Source organism: Plecotus auritus, assembly GCF_963455305.1.
Source record: "Plecotus auritus genome assembly, chromosome: 5".
NCBI lineage: Eukaryota > Metazoa > Chordata > Mammalia > Chiroptera > Vespertilionidae > Plecotus > Plecotus auritus.
Genome location: NC_137776.1, coordinates 158,980,621 through 158,998,953, shown reverse-complemented (window position 1 = coordinate 158,998,953; position 18,333 = coordinate 158,980,621). Strand labels below are relative to the sequence as shown.

The 18,333-nt window shown below is 45.3% G+C and overlaps 1 protein-coding gene across 1 annotated transcript in view; it reads left to right on the top strand.

Moving 5' to 3' along the window:
- GABBR2 (gamma-aminobutyric acid type B receptor subunit 2) overlaps positions 1-18,333 on the top strand; it is a 339,710-nt gene that overhangs the window by 232,758 nt on the left and 88,619 nt on the right. Inside the window, exon 8 of the mRNA XM_080668601.1 lies at positions 7,929-7,989. Within this exon, the coding sequence (XP_080524727.1) occupies positions 7,929-7,989 (61 nt within the window). The remainder of the gene's footprint in view (positions 1-7,928; positions 7,990-18,333) is intronic.

The window sequence follows — 18,333 nt, the reverse complement described above, 5'->3', positions numbered from 1 at the left end:
GGAGGAAAAGAAAATGGATTTGGTGAACTACTAGCCAGTATCTGACACGATCAGATCATCACTTTTTCCAGTCTTTTATAATTCTTACTAGAGGCCCAGTTCATGAATTCATGCACAGGTGGGGCCCCAAGGCCTGGCCCATGATCAGAGCTGATCGGGGCCGGGCCAATCGGGGCCTGCCAGCTGGGAGGAGAAATAGGGGGAGGGACCATCGGAGGTTGGCTGGCCAGCTGGGGAGAGGGACTGCGGGAGGTTGGCTGGCCACAGGAGGTTGGCTGTGGGAGCACGCTGACCACCAGGGGGCAGCTCCTGTGTTGAACGTCTGCCCCCTGGTGGTCAGTGCTTGTCATAGCGACTGGTCGAGTGGTCGTTCCGGTCATTCTGGTTGTTTGGTCATATCGGTCACTTAGGCTTTTATATATATAGATAATATAATGTTCAAGTCTGTAATTTAGATCAAGTCACCCTTATTTAAAACCTTTCAGTGGCCCATGCCCCTTGCATTCAAAATTAACCCTAGCACCCTTGATACAGCCCCATAGGCTCTACATGATCTTGTACCTGCCCACCTTGCTAATCACATTTCCTGCTCATTTCTGCCCCAATTAATCACTTTCAGCTCCCCAGGCATTGTCTCAGCTCCTCTGGTTTCCCAATCTCTTTCCTGTTTCAGGACCTTTATATTTACAATTCCCTCTTCCCAGGATGCTCTCCCTATCACTCTTACCTGATCCTTCAGGTCTCAGTGCAAATGCTACCTCCCCAGAAAAGCCCTCCTTGACACCCCCCAGTCTAAATTGGGGTCTTGTTGTAGTTCTTTCTTATCACCCTTTTTTTTCCTTTATAACATTTATTATAGTTTATAATTGTATATGTATTGGTGTATTTGTTATTTAATGTCTATATTGCCCATCAGATTGAAAGCTCCATGCAATCTAGAAACATATTGATTTTGCCCACTCTTTATCTGGTGCCTATCTGACATGCCCAGCACATGTTAGATGCTCAATAGTGCTGGTTATGCATGTGTCATAATATTTCATCATGTGTCTATCACAGTTTACTTCACTATTGCCCTATTTCTTGGACATTTCCTTCATTTCTGATATTTTTGCTATTCTAAACAAGCCTAACTCTTGTATTATTGCTGAAAGGAGAGGGAGTTGGCCCCGCCACTCTTGGGCCAGCCAGCCAGCCATCTCCTCTTGGTCCCCACTCCTCTCCACTGCACCCATGCTGATCAGCAGAAAGATGACAATACGGCAGACCACACTTCCCATCTTGCCCCTTCTCTTAATTCCCTGCAAACCCATTGCTCAAGACTTAATGGATAGATAAAACTTTTCTCAAGGCTTGGGCCTATCAGAACTTTCAGTGTAAGAAAATATTTTAAATAGTATACAAAATACGACGTTTCCCTATAGCCCAAGGGGACATGCAGAAAAAAGAGTATTTTTCACCTTTGCAGAATATGTGCGAGGTTGTGCCCAGTTGTTTGGTATTTCTCTTTAAGTCCTGTCATCCCTTGGGAAAGAAAGAGCATCTTATTCTTCAGGCCCACATGAGCTCTACCCTTTATGGAAAATCTGACCAGCAATCTAACCCCAGTGTTTTCTCAAAGTCTCCATTATTCACTTGAGATCAGTGTGGTTCTGGGTGGAGGGTTGGCAGCAGAATGGTCCAAGGTGGGCTCGGACCATCCACACAGATAGCTCTTTCATTTCCTTAGATAGTTTGCTGCCTGAATGACATGTGAGGGCACATCTTACTTCCCCATAGCATAAATCAAACACTCGGATGAGCATGCATGCTCACACCTCCCGAAGACAAATACAACTGTCCAGAGACAAGAGTGCAGTTAGGGAACGAGATCCTTCCCTAAATAAATGTGCAGTGATCTGCAGAGACTGTACCCCACCGTGGGCCCAGAGCTCCAGGCAACTAGGCTAAACCAAGTGAGTCCTCACTCTGTCTTGCCTCCAGCTCCAGCCGGACATCAGATCATTTCAGGGCAGGACATCTCTGCCATCCACTGTGAAACTGAAAGAGACCAACATGGGGCTTGACCCATACAATTCATAAACTGTCGTTGGAGTGAAATTTACTCATGCTTAGTAATTAAACAGCAAAGATGAACAATGAAAACAATTATTTTTTTTAAGAGGAGGCTGCTGAATCCTACTGGCTGCTGGAATCCTTGGAGTACATTCTACTCTCCACAGATTTTTCTGGGGATTATGAACGGACATCGGGTGGAATTTTGCCAACTCACATTACCTGGAGGAACTATAAGAGTTACTCTTTATTATGTGCCAATTCTGGCTTGTGCCCTCTTCATAATTGCCTACTTTAATTCTCACAAACAATCCTGAGGAGCAAGTATTGTTCTTACTATTTTCAAATAGGAGAATTGATGCTCAGAAACACTCAATGACTGTCCAAGGTCATACTGATGCCAATATTTACTCTTGTCTGGCAAACGCTGCAACGTAGTTTTTTTCCACATTATCTTATGCATTCTGAAGATTTCTCTGAAAAAGAAATGCAGCTTTATGGCTCCCACTTCAACCTGAGCTGTTAGTTTGGATCGACTTTTATGAAACAGACTGCTTTCCCTGATATTAGCAATATCCTTTACCGGAAAACAAAAATCCTTATAAATTTTCCACCTGGGATTTTACCTCCATTATTTTATTTTCATTCCAGATGAGTTCTATGGTCATTCTTACAAGCTCCTCGGAAGTTAAAATCCATGATCAATCAATATGCAGACAAGAAAATAGAAACCAAGTTGGGCATTTCATAGGGAGATTAAGACAGGGAACTCGTTGCAACTTTGTTGGAAGGGATGGAGGAGCAAAACAAGTCGGTGCTGTCACTGGAGATAAGTATTCACGGAAACAGCCAAGCCCCTTGGCTGGAGGAGGCACAAAAAGGGGCATAGTGTTGTCATTGCCTCTGCACACTGATCTCTCAGGTTCCTGCAACCACCCTCCTGCTGTTCTGGGATGCCCCTCCACTGGCCACTGAACAGGCAGCCAGGAGCCCCTCCACATTGACAGTGCAGGGCTGCCTGGGCCCACAGACACCTGCAGTCGCTCGGCTTTTGCTACTGCAACCACAGCAGGAGAAAAAATAGATTTTCCCTTATGCATACTTTCTAATCTCCCATGAATGCTTCTCATTAGCAGAATCTAAGTGGAAACCAGCTGGCAAGGGATTCTGGGAAATGTGGTTTCTGGGTTTTGGGCCCCTGCAACATATGGATTGTGAGCCAACAGATACCCGCCACCACCCCAGCCAGAGTTACCAGACTCCATTACTTTGGAATTTAATGCATCACATGGATTGATCCTCAGTATAGCCCTGGGACCTCACACGGCAGAAACTTAAGGAGAGTCACAGCATTTATATATACATAAAGGATACATGCATGAGGAGAGAGAGAAAAATTCCTGCTCAAGCTGGGGTTTAAGAAACCAAAGCCAGTGCAGCTGGCCTGGCTGAACTGCCCAGCACGTGAAACTGGAGCAGTCCAGTTGCTGCGTGGGCTTCACTCAGACCATTGCCTCTGTCCCCACAGCCTCATCACTCAGACTCCTTCAGGTTGCAAGAAAGATATAGTCCCAGTGACCTTTGATGGCAAGTGTCTTAGGTTGGGTTTCCCAGGAAACAGATTCTGAGACAAAGGCTAGCATAGAGCAAGTTTATCAAGGAGTGTTCTCAGGAACAAAACCTGGAAGGGAGGAAGTGCAGCAGGATCAAGCAGAGGGACACGTTGAAATGTGATGTACCTGCAATCCCAGCCTCAGCCACCCATGGGGACCTCTGGATCCCATGGTCCTTCACAGTTGTCCTTAATTGAGGTATAGGGCCTAGAATTATGTCCCTTACATTGACCATTGGATGTAGGCTGGCCCCCGGAAAGGGGCATAACCCTAATTGACACAGCTCCTTTTGAATGCAGGGCAACTCAGCAGCAGCCAGGATGTGCCTCCATCCTGATGGGGGCATCAGGGCAGCACACCAGGGCATCCACCGCTCAGTATGGGAGGCGTAGAGTGAAAGTCCTCTGCTGCTCAGGCCACAGTGCTCAGCCACCTTGGCGATGCACTCTGAGCTGGCCACCACCCTAGCCTAAGCCACTGTCACCTCACATCTGGATTACCAGCTATAGAGCCTTCAGTTTCTCTGCTCCCTCATTTTTGCCATGCTGCCATCCATTCTCTACCCGACAGCCATAGCAATCTTCCCAAATATTTACTCAGGTCATAGTACTTACTTGCTTAACCTCCCCACCCCTAGGCTCTTGGCTGCACTCCAGAGCCCCACTCCTAGGTGGAATGTGATCTGGCCTGCTTACCTCTCTGCTCCTCACACTGGCCCTTTTTCTTCCTTTGCCACCTGAGGGCCTTGCCCTGCATGGTTTCCCCCTTTGTGTGGAGTATCTCCTTCTTACCATGCAGGCCTCAGCTTTCTATCACCTCTGCAGTGAGGGCTTTCCTGACATCACAATAGATTTGTTTCCCTCACCCCGCCACTCCCTTTTTATTTTCTCACAGCACTCTTCACTAAATGAAATTTTCTTATTCATTTATTGGCAAACTTGTTTTGTCTTTTCTTCTTAATCAAATATAAAGCTCTCAAAAAAGCAGAATTAGGACTTATAAGAGTACCTGGCATAGGGTAGGAAAATACAGGGTGTCCCCCTGTATTGCACTTTAACAGCTGATAGCTCAATTTTGAAAGTGAAATGTATTTTAATAAACACTGCCTTTATAATTATTCAAGGTATGTGTCTACATTTTTGGGATACCCTATATTTGTGCAACATTGTGTGAATTGACCACCTTCAAATATGGTGGACCCCTATTGGGCAGAATTTCATGAAAATCACCTGATTAGATTCCTCACGACCAGTCTTAAAGAGGTTGACTTGGCTGGGACGATGGTCCCTGTCCTGTCAGCCATGGTCAGGGTAGCAGAGCTGGCTTCAGTGGTCAAACCTAGCAGGTACCATGGTAATTCCTTCAGGAAAGAATCACATGATGCATCTTCCCCATAAGGGGCTTTGCAGAGTTTCTTGGCTCCTTCTCTGGTGCAGACCCTCAGTATAACCAGTTACCCACCTGCGTGTCCATTGCGACTCAGTTACCACCGTCAGAGTTCTCAGATCTCTCCCATGCTAGTTCGAATAGTGTGGTGCGAGAGCTCAGTCTCCTGGGGGCGAATGTTTCTGAGAGAAGAGGACACCTTGGATAAAGGCCCTACAGTTTAACCCTTTACCAGCTAAAATCATGCACTGTGGAAAATATTTTCTGAAGCATTGGAAAGCTCCCTGGTGCTTAAAACATTTTTTCTTATTTCAGCTCTCTTCTATTAAACATCCTATCTAATAAAAGGCTAATATGCAAATTGTCCCCTTGGGAGTTCGACCACTCGCTATGTCATGTGCTGACCACCAGGGGGCAGCGCAGAACAAAGGAAGGCCCCGGCCGGCAGCCAGCAGCTGGGGGAAGGAAGACCCCGATCAGCCCCAATCACCAGCCAGGCCTAGGGACCCTACCCATGCACAAATTTTGTGCACCAGGCCTCTAGTTTTAAAATAAAAGTCAATACTGCCATTTACTGAGTGCCTGTTGTAGATGAGGTGCCAAGCTAGGTCCATAACTCAGATGCTGGCTTCTTTCCACTGCATCACCTGAAAAATTAAGAAGCTGGGAGGATCTGCTGTTAGTAAAAATGATTATTGTGAGTAAAATAAAGATTGACTAATTAGTTCTGTTTAGAATGTAAAGGGGAAGGGGATAACAAAAGTAAAAGGAGATTCTTTCTTATCCCTACCCCATACTCCATCCATCCTGTCCAAGCTTTGAATACTACTCCATATGCTTTTTAGTTTAACTAATAAGGATTCTGCAGGCTTTGTCCACATTTTATATCTAGAAGTCTGGAATTCTTCAAAGCTTGGCAGGAGATGGGTGAAGTAGTTGAATCTCCACCTTTGTCAGACAAATGTCCTCCTTGGGGACCATGTCTGCATCTTTCCCACCCATGCAAAGTGGTCCATTTGCGTAAAAGTGATCCTTTTGAAAGATGTTCTGTGTTTGTCAGTCAACCCTAGAATCACAGCTCCTGTATCACCTTACACTGAAGTGTTTTCACACACCAGGGGATTGCTTACCAGCACCTAAATACAGAATTCGGCGGGCATGTCTCTAACTGATGGTCCTCACGCTGTCTTCAGGATTTCCAAAAGGTGTCAAAGTGGCCTTAGAATGTGTTTCTTGTTCTGAGAACAGGTTGAGTGATTCTCTCTTTGTGACAAAAGCCTCAGGGCCTCAGACTTTGAGTTTCCACCAAGGGAAGATATTTTCTGGCACTTTCTCCTGAGAATTGAGCAGGATCTGAAATTTTACCTGATGATGTAAGATCACAACTGTGAGAGTAAAGCAGTACACATTTAAGACCAATTTCTTTTCCTGATATCTCATTAATGGAGAGATAGGAAAGGATTTATTTCTGGATCAGAAACAGCATGCTATAGTGAAATAACATGGACATTAAAATCAAACTCGAATTTGAACTCCAGCAGCTTACAGTGACCTTACATAAAGGGCATTACCTTCCTCAGTCAGTTTCTTAATTTGTTAAATCAGGATTATCCCCCTATTCACTCAAGCTTGTCACAAGATCCATTGATATAATGTGTGACAATTTCCTTGCCTGGTTGCAGAATTTTAGGTGGACCATAAATTGGCAAGGAGAGACCAGTGTTTCTTCGTGTTCCCAGTTTGGTTAGTCCAGCATGTGGAACCCTTGTATCAGCCAACAAAGCCACTCACTGTCTTTAGCCCCCAGGTTCCCTAACGAGGGGTGCTTAGCTGCCTGTGACACTAGTCATGTCGCTGGCGCAAGAAGCTTAATTTTGTGCTTCCCCACTCAGGAAGAACTTACAAAAATATCCTCTGTCCTTAATAAGAAATGCTAACTGACCTACAGCCCCCTTCTCGTCCTCAAGCCAAATAGCCTCGGCAAAGCCACACATCTTAATGGGGCACAAAAGCAGTCAGGGCCAGGCTCCCTGGGCCTCACCCATGCCTCTGTCTTTCCAGCACCCTGGAAGACCTTGTCCCAGGACTACACAGGGCATGTGGATGTTTAATAAATAGCTGTGCTGATAATGATGATGCATATCTCAGCTTTAATTCAGATGTGTTAGTCCCATTATTGATTTTGTGCTCCTTAAATTAAACAGATAAAGTCACAGCCAGTTTAAAAACAATTAGTTTAATTTTGCATCTGTAGTCTAACAGGAATCTGTTTTTCCTCTAATATTAATAACTAGAGGTCCAGTGCACAAAATTCATGCATGGGAGGGGGGGTTGTTTCTCAGCCCAGCCTGCACCCTCTCTAATCTGGGACCCCTCGAGGAATGTAGGACTGCCCATTTAGGCCCAATCCTACTGGGATCAGGCCTAAACGGGCAGTCAGACATCCCTCTCACAATCCAGGACTGCTGGCTCCCAACTGCTTGCCTGCCTGCCTTCCTGATTGCCCCTAACTGCTTCTGCCTGCCAGCCTGATCACCCCCTAACCACTCCCCTGCCAGCCTGATTGACGCCTAACTGCTCCCCTGCCAGCCTGGTCACTCCCAACTGCCCTCCCCTGCAGGCCTGGTCACCCCCAACTGCCCTCCCCTGCTGGCCATCTTGTGGTGGCCATCTTGTGTCCACATGGGGGCAGCCATCTTTGACCACATGGGGGCAGCCATCTTGTGTGTTGGAGTGATGGTCAATTTGCATATTACTCTTTTATTAGATAGGATTGCATTGTACAGTTAATGAATTTCAGTTGAGATCAGTAGTGTCTAAGCTAATATGGCATTTCTCTTTTGTTCTTGTTTGTTTGTTTTGCTTTGTTTTTAGGGTCAAGTTGTGTTCCGGAACGGGGAAAGAATGGGGACCATTAAATTTACTCAATTTCAAGGTAGGCTTTTTGATGCTTCTTCTTTCTACTTGATGAATTCTGTTTTCAGGGATGTTGTTTTATGCAATACAATACATCAAAACAAATGAAAGTATGATGTTCCAAATAAGAGAAATCAAAGTCAATAGAAAACACTTCTCTGTGAAAACAGTAGTTTCAACATATTTAGAATATTTTTTCTTTACTGTATTACTTTTCAGGCCCATTCAGTCTTCCCTCATGACTCTGAGAAAGTTCTGAAAGTAAGGGGGGAGGGGTAAGTCAGTTCCAATATTCTGAGAAAACTTACATTGTTTTAGTTTTTGATTATAGAAATATTCAGATTCTGAAGTTGAGAGAATAGCATAGTAAACCCATCACCCAGCTTCAACCATTATCAACATTTTGCCAATCTTGCTTTATCTTGAAGACTCACCCTGTTACCCCTCTGTTTTTTTCTGTAAATGTTTTAAAGCAGCTCTCAGACATTATCTCATTTCAATCTATAAATACTACAGTATGCATTTCTACTAGACAAGGACTTTTAAAAACATAACCAAAATACTATTATCACACCTAAAGCATTTAACAACAATTGTTAATATTCTTTCATTCCCAGTCTATGTTCATTCTCCAATTAGCTCAAAAATGTCTCTACAGTTGGTTTGTTAGAGAATTCACACAACGTCCACTCTTTGTATTTGGTTAATGTGTCTCTATAGTTTCTTTTAAGCTATAATCACTACTTTTTTTTTTAAGACCCAGGTCATTTGTTGAACTTTTCTGCTGTCAGAGTTGGAAGGGACCTCAGAAATCATCCAGACTAAGTTTCTCATGTGATAAGGAGGATACAGGGACCAGAGGGGCAGTGGCTTGTCAGAGTCCACAGGGCATCCATGAGGAGTAGGACTGGGCGTTCCTCAAGGCAGACACCTCAGTTCAGCTCATTATAGTCATTAGCAGGGTCATTAGCCAAAAGCACTAGAATCTAGTGACTAGATGATCATTCATCAGCATCTGGATGTTTCTGGAAGCTGTGCTTTCTGTGTCAACTCACTTTGAGATCCCAAAGTCATCCAGGGGAAAGCAAGAAATGAAATCAAGTTACTCAGATTCATTCAGACAAATCCCCACTGGATTCAGATCAATCAGGAGAGTTGTCCTTGGATACTGTCGCTCCATAATGCAATCTTGTAGATTTACCCATTTGTCTTCCCGTGGCAGGTAATTGAAACACATGTCAGCTCTCTGACATGCACAAAAGATGTAATTTTAGGCAAACGTAATTATTTTCCCATTTGTTAAGTCTTACTTCTTCATTGGTTGAACAAAGTAAGCATCTTGGCAAAGATACTTGCCTTTTTTTTTTCTTGAGTAATTGCAACTAAATTCTCTTGTCACATTTCCATTTCTCAAATTATATAATTCTAGGAGGATATTTTGTGAAATATTGATCGGCCAATCACAGCTACAAGTGCGTGCCAATTTTATTGCCTTTTCCCGATGTTAGGATTAGACATCAACTCCAGTGGCTGTATTTAGGCATTTATAAGGAAAGCAGTGTAGCAAACAGTATTGAGGTGTGTTTGACTCATCTGAGTTCAAGTTGCTGTAGAACATCAGACAAGTGACTTCACCTCCCTGAGCACTGATGTCCTCAAATAAGAATATAATCTTAGTATGTAGGATGAACTGGTTGATATAATACAGAGAAATATATGCATATATTTCTTGATCAGCAAGTAGTAGCAATTATGACTAGCACTTTGTCAAAAATTATGACACTTTACAGGGACAAATCCAGATTTCCTTGGTATGTTGAAACCCCATTGATGCCTTTTTGTCTGCCTACCCCTATAGCTGCTACCCATCCTACATAACAATATGTAGGATGTCAGAAGGGGCAGGGCCTTAGAGATGATCTTATCTCCCTACTTCACAGTGTAAATGGGGAAACTGAGGCATGGGGAAGGGAGATATTTTCCCAGGGACACACAGCTAATTAGTGGCAGTGGCAGCCACTGAGTGCTCACATGCACATGTATGCCTGAGTGTTCTCCCTTTGCCACACTTGTGTTCAGCTTTTATTAACTATTAGAGCTGGAAGATACTCCTATTTGCATGTTTTTAAAGTAAACATTGATCCTGTTGACAGAGGGATGCTGTGCTGGGGGCATGTTCACATCAGCACAATAGTGAGTTACCCAAATTCATAGGGTCTCAGAGGTGCCTTTTCTGCCAGGATGAAGAGAATTGAATATTGAATAGGCTGTCCAAGTCAGAGTTCAGGTTATCATCTCATTTCACAGAGGGGAAGGAAACTGAGGCCCTGAATGGTGAGTTCATTCCTTCTCTTCTCTGGGCTCATGCTTCCTCTCCCAGAAGGGCTGGTCCAGACTCTCTCTTCTGGGACCTTCCAGGAATTTGCCCAGAGAATATGCCTGTCCCCAGGGGTTACCAGTTCCTAAATTACCTCATGCCATTGACCTTGTAAATGGCTTCTGCATGGGGTTACCATGTTATTTTCTGCCATGCCCTTCACACCCTCTCTCCCCCTTGCCTCACCCTCTTATTTAGAAGGGAGATTGGACAGCAGGGCTCACGACAGAGCTGACTCCTAAGTAGCCAGCCCCAGTAGAGAGGGCTCCTTTTGCAAGATCTGTTTCTGAGCAAGACACTTCATTTCCCTAAGACTCAGTCTTCTCCTCTAGACAATGGGATGGTATTAATGCCTGCCCTGCCTGCCTCCTGGGGCTGGGTTAAGGGCCAAATGAGATTTTGCTTTATAAACTCTAGTTATGGGAACCTAATCACATTACTAGCATGTTGCCTGACTCCTGGCTGGCTCTTGGTAAATGCTTACTGAATTAGTTAGTGAGACAGCTTGTGGAAATTTAGGAACATCTTCATTTCCCATGGTTTCTCATGACTTAAGTCAAGGCAGAAAGTCTGGTAAACAGCAGTTAGCCTTGACAACAAAAATGTGAGCCAAAGCAAATTCATGATGGCAGCCATTGTTGTTCCAGGCGGAAGGACCTTTTTTGCAAACTTAGGAGTGGTGAATAAACAGAACTATTCTAAACTAATGTGCCAGGGCTAACTCCATGGTCCCTCTTGAGACTGAGGCATTTTGAATCCAGAGTAGGTTTCAAAGCCTTGAGAATGATCTTCCTAATCCCCAGTTTCCCTCCATTTACTACATTTCCAAGGGTTCCCAGAGCTCTTACCTCCCATCAGGACAATCCTAGAGGGTAGGTGTGGTACATTCCACCCATAATTCTGAGCATCCACGTTTCCAGAATAAGTATCTTATTAAGAGGAGCAGATCAAATGTCCAGGGAATTAACGCTTCCAGGGGCAGCCCTGAGCCAGGGATGGATGAGAAATGGAGGACAAATTTCCCAGTGTCCTTTCCCCTTGGGTGGAAACTCCCAAGAACTTCAAGGTATGTTCTAGTCTGTCCCTAGATGTCAGCTGAGGACAGTCCCAATGAAATTGTGCCTCAGTTGCCTTCCCAGAAACCTGCTCATAATGCACGTTGTACTGGCTCCCTTCCCTTCCCTGTGTCGCCTCCCTGAACCCCTATCAGTGTGTCCTAGGATCATTTTACAAATAAATTACCTGCATTCTTGCCCTTGTCTCAGTCACTGTTCTAAGGGCACTACCCATGGCTATAGGTAAGGCAGGTATTGTTATCCTGTTGGCCACACACCCTGGGTATAGTGGGACTGGCCTAAACCCCTTTCAACTCCAAGTTCAGAGTACCTCCCCCATGCCATCGCTGACTTCCACTGAACTACGTTAGATGATGATGAATGCTAAAGAATTGGCCTTTTTTTTTTTCCATATGAGAAGAAAGGATTCATGTTACTGCCAAAGTCTAAACATGGCTCAGAATTTGCAGCAGGGAAGGAAGTTGAGTGAAGCCATGATTAGAGCCTTATTTATGCTGTTCTTCGTGAAATCTAAGCATCTGTGCTCTAACTCACCATCCCTGCCTTCATTAGGCCTGTTTGTGAGAATCTTGGTGAATAGTGATGTGTTTGAATGTCATACTGCTTCTGTATCGCATAAAAGACTCAGACTTTGGAGTAGTTCAGCACTTGATTTGAAGGGATAGGGTCCTCTATCGCTCCAACAACAAAATTGTCATTCAGAATGTACCTAATGAAATGTAGGCTTGTCCTCCTCATTTGCAGACATTAATTACTGTTTGGTCTTTGAGGTAACAGATATGGTTCTATTCAGTGCAAATTTCCTGAGCATCTGCCAGGCGTTTTACCACGTCCTCTAGGGGAAGCCAAGCCGAATAAGAAATGGTCCCTGCCCCCTTCACTCCAGGGGTTTCATAATCTCTCTGGCCCAGTGCCAGAGCAGGAAGATAATTCCCCAGAACCGACTAGAAAACTTTCAGAGCAAGTTTGACCCCAGTTTGAGTACACTTTTCCTCTGTCGAGGCATGCGTTATAGCTCTCTTCACCAAGCCATGGGTCTGAAAAGGCCAGTTTGTCACTGCCACTCAACTTGATACAAGTAAGAGTAGAGACATAGTCCATCAAACTGCAGGATACACGAGCAGGGATGTGGGTCAGCAGGAATGGAAAAACATATGTGAATGTCAGTTCTTTCAGGCTGAAAGTCTGATCCTGACCTTGACACTGACCCTGACCTTGATACCACCTCAGCCCTTATGATCCGGACTTACCTTTTAGGAAGCTCAAGGCCTTGTGTTTCATTGAGCTGTAGACTCTCCATGTTGAAGGGAGCCCTAGCTCTCCTTTATAGCATTAGCTCTGCTTGAATGCCTCCAGTGATGGGGAACTCATCTCCTATTATATGGAAAGTATGTGAGCTTTGTAGCAGGCGTGTCTAATTGTTAGTAGCTAGGCAATGTGGCTTAATTTCTCTGAGCCATCATTTCAGCATTTATTTAAAAACAGTAAAATAAAAGGTGATCATCTTCCTTGCCTTAAGAGGGATGGTGAAAATTCATTGTCGTGAGGTTATGAATGTTCTTGGTAGGTGACTGTTGCAAAGAAGGGCGATGGCAACTGTTGGCTTCCTCCTCCTCTCCTGGGCACTCTTGACAATGACCCCAGATTTACTCCTTTCCAGAGTTTCTTGAGAAAAGTGCAGTCTTGCTTCACACTTTATCACTGGTACATGAAAACTCTTTTGTTTGTTTGTTTATACTCTTATTTCCCTCATTTATTTTCAAACCCTATTCCCACCTCCCCCAGTGAAAGGCAACCATTCTAAGTGTTGAATGAGTGTGTTGTGTTTGTATCTGTTCTTGCAAGGTGTAGTATATTACTGTTTTTTTGTGAATATATTTTGAATTTACGTCAGTGCAACTGGATTACATATCTTTCCTGATTCTTTTTCTTTTCCACTCAGCACTTTGTTTTCTAAGATGCCTCCATGTTCCCGGGTGTACATCTAGCACATGGTTTTCATTGCTCACAACGGGGCACACCCACCCTGCACCCATCCACTCTCCCAGTGACAGACACCCAGGTCACCTCAACTCTCTGCCTTCACAAATAATGAGAGTCCTTGTACATGTGCCCTATGAACCCAACTGGGCATTTTTAGGACAAATGCCCAAGAGGAGAATTGTTGGGTTGGAAGTTGTGTGTGAACACTGAACATGCCTAAAATCTGCCAGATGGCTCTTTCAGTGAGTCACCGTGGCCATCTCTACTCCCCACCGCGTGAGGATCCCTGTGCCCTTACCTCCCACCAACACTTGGTGTTCCAGACCTCTCATTTTTTTTCCAGTCTAAAGGTATAAAGTAATATCATATTGTGGTTTTAGATATTATTTATTTACTTACTAATGAGTTTGGGCATTTCTTCCTGTGCTTGTTAGACAGTTATTAATTGTCTGTTCTGATCCTTTGACCACTTTTATTCTGAGGGTACTGTATATTTCTTGTTGATTTGCAGGAGTTCCTTATATAATCTAGATATCTGTCCCTTGTTGGCTTGAGGCTTTGCAAACATCTTCTCTCATTTGGTCACTTGTCTATAAACATTAAGTCCTTGTTGAAAAGAAATTCTCAATTTTGATGTGGTTAAATTCTTCTCTTTCTTTCTTTTTCCCTATGGTTTGGGCTTTTAAAGTTGCTTAACAATCATTTCCTGGCATCTGCATGCCAGATGATGCTGGGCACAGTGGGTGCTGAGATAGGTAAGACACAACCCCTGCCCTCAGGGAGCTCACAGTCCATTGGGAGCAGACACAGGACCCCAACTGGGTGTGATAACTGATGGCATTTAGAGGGGCATTTGGCTCCACCCACCAGATTCTAGGAAGACTGCCTGGGAGAGGTGGCATCTGAGATGAATTCTAAAAGACCAGTTTCTCTAGTGAGAGTTAGCCAAGAAAAAGAGAGAAATGGTGTTCTAGGTGCAGATAACCTATTGTATTTGTATGTGTCCTGCGTCCCCTCCGGTACTTAGCTTTTGTCCCTGGGACAGTTTGAGTGAGTCAATGGACAAATCTGTCCTTGGCGGGGTCATTATACTCCTAGGGCATTTGACCAATGTCCACTTGGCCTATTAAAAATCTCAAAACAAAGACCAATGAAGTTAACTTATTAAAATTGTGACAGTGGCATGTTGTTTGTGAAGATAGAGAGACAAGTGTATGAGGGGATCCGGGCCCAGGGACTTGCTTCCTTCTACTCCCACCCCAGTGAGGGGAGCAACCCTGTAGGTTCTATCCACAGTGACCAGACTGGGGGGGGGTGGACTTCCTGAGGAATGGCTGGCCATCCTGGAGGAGAGCAGAATCAAGGCCTGCAATTGCCATATTCTCATCTCTGAAGAACCACCAGGAGCAGGAATTGATGTGATGTGCAACCCCAGGCAGAGCCAGGAGCTGTGCAGGGAAGCCTCAGGGTACAGCTTTCAGCTTAAAATGCGGAAGACCCTTCAGAGCAGTTGCTGAATCATCAAACAAGAGTTGGAAGCTATAGAGATCTCCCCAAGCAGCCCACTCACTTTAGCAAGACCCAGGCTGGGTATGGGATCCTGCCAGGGCTCCTTACATAGGTGAGGGCCAAAGCTTGAACCAACTCCAAGAGTCTGTCTTCCAGTCAGAGTCCTTTCTATGTGAGTTTAGGATTTTCTTAGGAGGGGCAGGAGTCCTAGAATCTTTGATTTTCATTGAGCCAAGGTCATCTTTTTTTTAACTTCATAGTTATGCATTGAATCTGTTTGCAACAGCAGTTACATTTTAAAGTACATATACACCTTCCTCAGTTCAGATCTTGAGCCAGTTGAGGACCAATGGACATTTGGGGGTGAGGGAGGTAGAGCCCCTGTAGCAGGATGTGGGGACCCAGCTAAAGCAGGAGACTGGTGACCCTCCAATTGGTTCTGCCACCAGGGTTGGTTGTGGTGCAGGCGGGAGGCAGAATCACTCTGTGATTGAAGCTATTTCCCTGCCCTGTCAGGGATGCTCTCAGGCCCACAGCCAGTGAATATTTTCAGACTGGACTTTTGGGGGAGAAGTCTAATTTTTACAAATGGGACCTATCATCCAAATCCAAATTTTGAAATAAAGAATGCATTTTTTTAAGAGAACACTCCTTTTTTGCCCCACAACAAGGAACCAGTACTATTCTGTGGGAAAGGGAGCTCTTCGTTTCACAGTATTTTTAGCCTCTGAGAACAGAAAGTGTCAGCTTGAAGGGCCCTCAGTGTAATCCAGTGGTTCTCAACTCTGGCTATGCATCAGGACCCACTTAGAGGACTTCTTTTTAAATGTTTTTATTGATTTTAGAGAGAGAGGAAAGGAGAGGGATTGAGAGGTAGAAACATCAATGAGAGAAAAACATGGATCCACTGCCTCCTGGCACATCCCCCACTGAGCTTGAGCCTGAAACCCAGGCATGTGCCCTGAACCAGGAATCCAGCCAGTGACCTCTTGGTTCATAGGTCAGTGCTCAACCATGGAGCAACTCCGGCCGGGCTAGAGGACCTTTAAAAATACTGCTACTCAGGATCCACCCCGAGAAGTTTCAATATAATAGGTCCAAGCTGGGAGCAGTCATATGTATTTCCTAGAAGTTCTCCAGGTGACCCTAATCCCTAGGAATTCCTGCAGTGCAGTTTGCAGATGGAGAAACTGAGGCCCAGAGGAAGGGAATGGGTCACACAGTGGGTCAGTGGCAACCTGCATAGAGCTTGTGGGACAGACAGTCAGCCAGTAACAGACCCAGTGTCACAGCCCCTCTCCCTCTGCTCGATACTCCAACCTCCTGGCCCCCAGTGTGCCTTTTTATCTGTCCACAGATCCCCTGTCCTCGGTCTGCAAGGCTCGTGTGTGTCTAAATGACACAGCATTGTTTGCACAATGGAGTTACCAAGCAGCCCAAGACTTAAAAGTTGAAAGTGCCGGTGCCTATCAGTTACCACCACCTGGGCCATGGTGAATGGAAGAACACAGGGGACACCAGCCTTCCACCTTCAGACCCCTGATGGGCCCTGGGCAGGGTGTGGGGAACAAGACTCTATGCTGCTCAGGATGTCAGAAGCCAGACTTCAGGTTCTGCTCAGGAACCAATCAGCAGGCAGAAATCAGAAGGCCTGGGCACACCTGGGCCATTGCTCCAACACGAGGGGCTAAGCTCACAGCAAGTGGGTTACTGAGAGCGGGGAGCAGTACTCTGGGAATGCTTCCTGGAAGAGGTGGATAAAGTTTGGACCTTTGGTTTGGTAGAGGGAGGGGAAAGCTCCCTTCCAAGCAGAGGGACCGTTGTGGGGAACCAGTGGCAGTAAGTAAACATAGGGAGTGTTTGGGGACCTAGCAGATGGCTCACAGTTACTTTCATCATGACTTAAATAACTATAATTTATTGAACACTCACTATGAGTTAGGTCCCAAGCCAGAAATCGCCTGTATTCTCCTCTCTAGTTCTCATAGCCACTCTGAAAGTTCCCATTTTACATTTATAACCACTGCTTATAGGGTATGAGCTGGAAGGGAAGTGCTACCTCAAATGGGGATGATTTTTAACTCCCTGCTAGGGCTGGATGAGGCTGCAGTCACTAAACTACAAGGTCAGTGATTATGAATTTTCTTCATCTTTGTATCTCCAGCCTCCAGCACAGATGTCCAAGGCCACCTAGGTTGAGGATGAGGAAATAACCTAATCTTCCACCACCTACACTGCTGTTTTTGAGGGATTCTTTATCATGAAATACCTTGGGCTAGGCCTGGCATGCAGTAGGCACTCAATAAATGTGGGCTGAATGATTAGAAGCCCTGCTCAGTATGGGTGGTGAAAGTGCTCTGAATTCAGAACCGGGGGGTCCCAAGTCCAGGCGTGCACTTAGCCTATGCGAGGCCCCTCCCTCAGCTATACACTGGGTTGAGTTATGCCCAACTTATGGTTTGCTGTGAGCGTTATATGCAAGAAGGTGTGAAGTGCCTGTGAGCCTCCAAGCACTGCTCCAGGGAGAGATTATGTGATTTTGGTCTTGGTGGGAGGCTGAGTATTATTTTGGTGCCATGGGGCATACAGCAGGGCCTAGGAGTCAGAGGGGTGGGCTGTGTGGCTGGGGGCCTGGAGGGCGGCCAGCCACACACTTCCCAGCTCCTAATGATTTATTCCGATCAGCCTGCATATTTCATGCGCTGCCTCCCCACGCCAAATAAATAAATCAGGGCCTCCTTTGCTGAGGGGCAGGAGCTCCTTGGGGCTGAGACTTCAAAAGGCCTGAGCAAGGATGCTGGAGCTCCCAGCAGAGTCTGCTAATGTGACATTTAGGAGTTAGGTGACCCAGGTATGCCACAGCCTCCTGCACAGTGTGAAACCCCTCAAATGATGAGGAGACCTTTGCGGGAGAAGGAAGTGACTTGTATAACCCTATTTTCCACCCCATGGTCAAAGGAACGCAGGCAGAAGTGTGGCAGGTCTATGCAATTCCCTGTTTCATTTCCTAAATGTTTTTAAGGGACCAGCATGCACCTGCGTTTATGCAAAGAATTTCACTTACAGCCAGAGCCACATCAGGCAGTTCCTCTGGGCACATGCGGGTTCTACAGCTCCAGGGACCCACCTGCCCTAAAAGTGGGCATTCCTCTATGCAGTTAATATACTCAGGAGGCACAGGTGGCTTATGGGGTTGTCAGCTTGACATGGAACTGTCACCTCTTAGGGATCCCATGTATCTTAGTATCAGTGGGAGTCTGGGCAAAGCCACAACCTGCCCAAGCCTCAGTGTCCTCATCTATAAAGTGGAACTGAAACCACCTATTCCACTCAATTGTAAGAACTGAAAAGATGGCACATAACATTCCTAGCATAGATCCAGGCACACTGTGGGGCACCTCAGCCCCTGCCTGCCCAC